This window comes from Hipposideros armiger, unplaced genomic scaffold (genome assembly GCF_001890085.2).
Source record: "Hipposideros armiger isolate ML-2016 unplaced genomic scaffold, ASM189008v1 scaffold_36, whole genome shotgun sequence".
Taxonomy (NCBI): domain Eukaryota; kingdom Metazoa; phylum Chordata; class Mammalia; order Chiroptera; family Hipposideridae; genus Hipposideros; species Hipposideros armiger.
Window position 1 is genome coordinate 5,958,931 of NW_017731386.1, and position 5,063 is coordinate 5,963,993.

Genomic DNA, 5,063 nt, shown 5'->3' on the forward strand with positions numbered 1-5,063 from the left:
CACCTCTGACGCTTCCTAGCAGTCCCCTCCACATCACCACTGCTTTTCCTCTTGCTTCCAGACATCGTGGGCTCTGACTGAGCACTGTACTACTGTACACTATCACACTGTACAGTAAGCACACAGCAGCACAACTGTGACAATGTCTGGCAGACACGTGAGCTACTTCCGCGATTTGTTTGCATCTACGAATGTTTGTAATGTGAGGTCCGTTTGTATCTGTGAAAGTTTGCAACTCAAATGTTTGTAAGTCGGGGACTTACTGTACTCCACTCAGCATTATGGCATTAGACTAATCTGTACAATTTTGATAATTCCAACTATGAGAGTCCTTGTATATTTGGTAACATAATATAACTCCCAGAAAACTAACTACATTTAACATTGAACACAAAAATTGAATTTAGCAATTCTATACATGCTACTTTAATACTTTTAACTGTTGGAAGAAACCACTAGAGAATTGTTGGATATGTTCACCATATATAGGAAACCAGAGATTACTATTAATCTAAAAATGATAAAATTTTATAGTATCCAAATTAGTTAACAAAAATCCCTGTAACATATTTGTCAAAATTAGTAATATTATAATAAAATGTCACTCACCATCCCCAGCAGGAAGTCCTCTCTCCTTTTTTTCATCACATTTGTTGCATTCACTGAAGTAAAGCAGCAGGAACATATCCAAGAGTACCCAAATCAAGGAGGTGGCTAGGACCACCTTGCAATATGCAAATTTTCTCATGGCACTTTAAGTCAAATGCAAAATTTTAAAATATATATATATAAATATACAAAGATCATGAAAATTTTTCCAATCCAGTTTCATCAGAAATCGCATTCATAACCTATAGAGNAGGAACTGAATTAAGGGGTCGCGGCATTAGGAAGGTTGAGAACCGCTGCTCTACCTGGTTGTCAAATAATAAACTGTGTAGGGAAAAAAGAAGATGGAGAAGGAACCTACAAACTAAAAGAGACTAAAGAGACAATCTGTGGACCTTATTTGGATCCTGATACAAACACTATAAAAAAAAGAAAAATATATGACATAACTAGGGAAACTTGAACACTAACTGGGTATTTCATGGTATTAAGGAATCACTGTTAATAATTTTTAGACATGAAAATGTTATGATTTTTCTTTTTTTTATGAGTCATTATCTTTCAGAGATACATATTGTAATATTTATGAATTGTATCTTTGCCTGGGCCTGGGGAATCTGCTTCTAGTCTCACCTAGTTGATCACAAAAGGCCATACACCACAAGCTATACAGCTGCTTCTGTCATGTTGGCTAACTTACCACAGAGCCAATGAGCCAAGTGAGAGTAAAAGACCAAATTATAAACCACAGTGTATTTTATAACCTAGTCCTGAAAGTGACACTCTATCACTGCACTGTGTTACAGATCAACCCTAGTACAACATAGGAGGAGACTATACAGAGGTATCAATGCCAGGAGATGGAGATTGTCAGGGGACATCTCTGAGGGTATAGTACAAGACTATTAGGAATTGTTGAAGCAAGATGATGAATACATGCGGGTTCATTATATACTATTATCTCTATTTTTGTATACATTTGAAACTTTCCATAATAAAAAGTTTTTTTAAAAAAGGATACCATCACGGAGACGGAGCAAGAAGGTATAAAAAGACTACTCAGTGGTAGTGACTTTGTGACCCCTCTCCCCACGCGACCCAGTCCCATAAAGACCCAATGGTTGGCCAGGACTGTGTACTAGCAGCTTGCATGAAACAGAATTTTTTCAAGTATGAGGGGTCCTCATCAAGCCCGTAATTCAGGGCATAAGCGTATGTATCACACCTTTTAAACACTGTTCTTAACTTCATGAAGTTGTTCAATGTTCAAAAACTGGTGACTTATAATACACTTAAAAGATACTCATTAGTAAAAGTGTCTTCAAAAACCAAATAAAAGATTTAAAAAAAACCAAAACACTTAATAAGATATATTGAGAGTGGTTATATGCTCAGGGGAATTATTAAAATTACTAAAATAACTCTACAAGAAACAATAATAGTTGAGACTCTTAAATATAGGCATTATTAAAATTTTAACTGTAGGTTTCCCTGAAGAGTCTAGCTTTCTTCAATAATTCTTAAATTGTTTAGGAAAGTATATATAACTTGTGAAAATCTAAGATTGCAATGAAGCTTCTCTTAACTAATGTCCACTTAACCAATTACTGGATGAACAGATACTGTCCATACCTTCAGTTTAATTTTCACATGCGCAATATTCAATGGTTGTCTTATTATGACTCATTCACAGCTCTGCCATGTAGTGAACTATGATTATTTTTGCTTTCTCTGAAGAACTTAAGTTTTCCCTGGAGTTAATGATTGCTTTTTTTCCCTTGCTATGGTTTTCTATGTATTTATTAATAATTCAATCCCAAACTCTCCATCAGGTGTTGAAATCACTTCTAAACACCTTCAGCTATACCAGCTATGACTTCAATGACATCTTGAAGTCTCTGCTGGAGTGTTTTCTAACCTGCTCCCATCTGGGCTGGTTGCCTCTCTGCCTGCCTAACTCTCACCCAGGGCTCTCCCTTCACCATCTTACAGGGATTCCCGCCATCTCTCACACAGGCCGGATCTCCTGTCTTCCACATTGTGTCCTTCTTTTCCTTGGTTTAAGTATTCATTTGGTAGAGCACACTCTCCAGAATTTCCTGAGAAAGGGTGCATGGTAGTTCAATGTTTTGAGACCCTGTATTTCCAAAAAAGTCCTTATTTAACCTGTGCATTTGATTGTGAGTTTGGATGGATATAAAATTCTAGTTTGGAAACTATTTTCCTTTAGAATTTTGCTCCTGTTTCCAGAGTTGCTGCTAAGTTTGAAGACATTCTGATAAATAATCCTTTGATTATGACCTGCTTCCTTCACTAGAGAAACTTATAGTTTCTCTATTAAAAACCTAAATTATTGGTCTTTGGGAAAGGAAGATGCCCAGTGTTCTAAAATTCACAATGCTGTGGGTGCAGTCTATTTTCATCTATTGTTCTGAAGACGTAGTGGGCTCTTTCAATCTGAAAACCTATATAGTCCAGCTCTAGAACATCCTGTGGATAAATTTTCTCTCCCATTTTTTTTTGATGTTGTTCTCTTTGACTTCTATTAATCAAATATTGGCCCTCCTTGACTGTCATGTCAATTTCATATGCTTTTTATTATTGCCCATCTCCTCGGTCCATTTTCATGGAAGATTTCCTCCCAACCTGCTACTAAATTTTTTTTTTTATTTCCAAAAGTTTTTTTTCTCAGTGTATCTTTTTAATAGTATCCTATTCTTGTTTTATAGTTGAAATGTTTTCCAATTTAATTGGGATTATTATTTTTTAAGTTATCTTCTCCCTGAATAGTCCTTGCTTCCTCCACATTGCTGTTTGCTTTAGACTGACTATACTTTTCATGTTTGAGGGTTTCCTCTGACGTCTAGTAGTTCTTGGTTATCTGTTTGTTATAAAAAAGGACGATCAGGGCCGGCCGAGTGGCGTGTTGGTTAAGAACTGGCTTGGGACGCCAGAGGGCCCNGTTTTTATGCCCTAGCACCAAAAGGCTGTCAAAAGCACTATTTAACAATCTGGATTTAGCAGATGCTGCTAGATAAAAAGTAGCCTCCAAATTCTAGGCTCTTTTCTCTGGGTTGCCATCTTCTCCCACATTTTGGCTCTGTAATTCTTCACTCCCTTCTAAGCTCTGCCTTCTAACTTCTAGATGTTTTCAAGCAGATGATTTTTATAATTTTTCCTTTCTAGGTGTCCTCAACTACAGAGTTGGTCTAGATCACCAAGGCCACCATTACAGAAAATAGAAATCTTCCCTATTCTTTTATTCAAGGTTTCATTCCTATCACTCCACAGAAACAATTTTGTCCAAGTTCCAACAACCTCCACTCACTGAAATTCACTGGTCAACTTAGAGACCTCAACTTACTTTACCTTTCAGCAGCAGTTAAAATAGTTCACCACTTCCTCCTTGAAACACTGCTTGGCTTGTTAGGCATTATATATTTTTTCCCTCTTATCTAACCTTTTCTCAGCCTTGTGCTAGAAGTTCCTCCTCTTCTCAATCTTTAAAGGCTTAAATGTCAGTCACCTAATCTCTTTTGCATCTCATCCACTCCGAAGGCTACCTTAACCAGTCCCATATCTTTAGATTCCACATCCCTTCATGACTACAGCTTCAATCTCTCCCCCGAACTCCAGGATTTTATATGTGCTAAGAACTCTTGATTTCTATACTCATGTTTCTACTTTCCTCTTATTTCCATCTTGGTATTACTTTAATTCAGACAGCTGCTCAGGCCTGCATTCTTAACTCCTCTTTTTCTCTTTTACACCACATCCAACCCATCAGCATTGATAGATTACATCTTAAAAATGCAGTCAGAATTTGAAAACTTCTTCACCTGTGCCAGCTTAGTCCGTGCCACTATTATGTCTCACTCATGCCATTATTTACTCTGTATGAAGAGAAATGTAGTCTCTCATCTACTGCAGCTGGAAAGTGTACATTGGTACACTGTAGGTGCAATTTTTGAAAAATAATTTAATGAAATAAAAAAAGCACATACCTTTCAGTTCCATAATTTCACATCTATAGTCACATGGTTCTGACCATAACCCATAACAGATATATTTTGTTAATCTAGCATATACCTACTGAAACAATGATTAATGGAATACTTTTACTACATAAGACATACTCTGATATCTTCTATTTCACTAATTAAAATGCTAACAGGTACTCACTAAATTGATTTCATGATCCATTAATGACTAAAGGGCCAAATATATTGGTATATTCCTACAATGAATTCTACAAAGCAGTTAAAATGAATGACCTAGAATGACATATATTGACATGGATAAATCTCAAAATCAATGCTTGAACAAAAAAAACTTTTTAAGTTGCAGAAGATACCATGTATTCCCGAAAATAAGACTGGGTCTTATATTAATTTTTGCTCCAACAATCTATATTCATTTATTCATGTACAAAAATCTACATTTATTCAAACAGT

General features: G+C 36.1%; 1 protein-coding gene across 1 annotated transcript in view; it reads right to left on the reverse strand.

The window, feature by feature from the left end:
- GALNT1 (polypeptide N-acetylgalactosaminyltransferase 1) overlaps positions 1–5,063 on the reverse strand; it is a 91,338-nt gene that overhangs the window by 71,223 nt on the left and 15,052 nt on the right. Inside the window, exon 2 of the mRNA XM_019637899.1 lies at positions 610–851. Coding sequence (XP_019493444.1) covers positions 610–748 — 139 coding nt within the window. The 5' untranslated portion in view covers positions 749–851. The remainder of the gene's footprint in view (positions 1–609; positions 852–5,063) is intronic.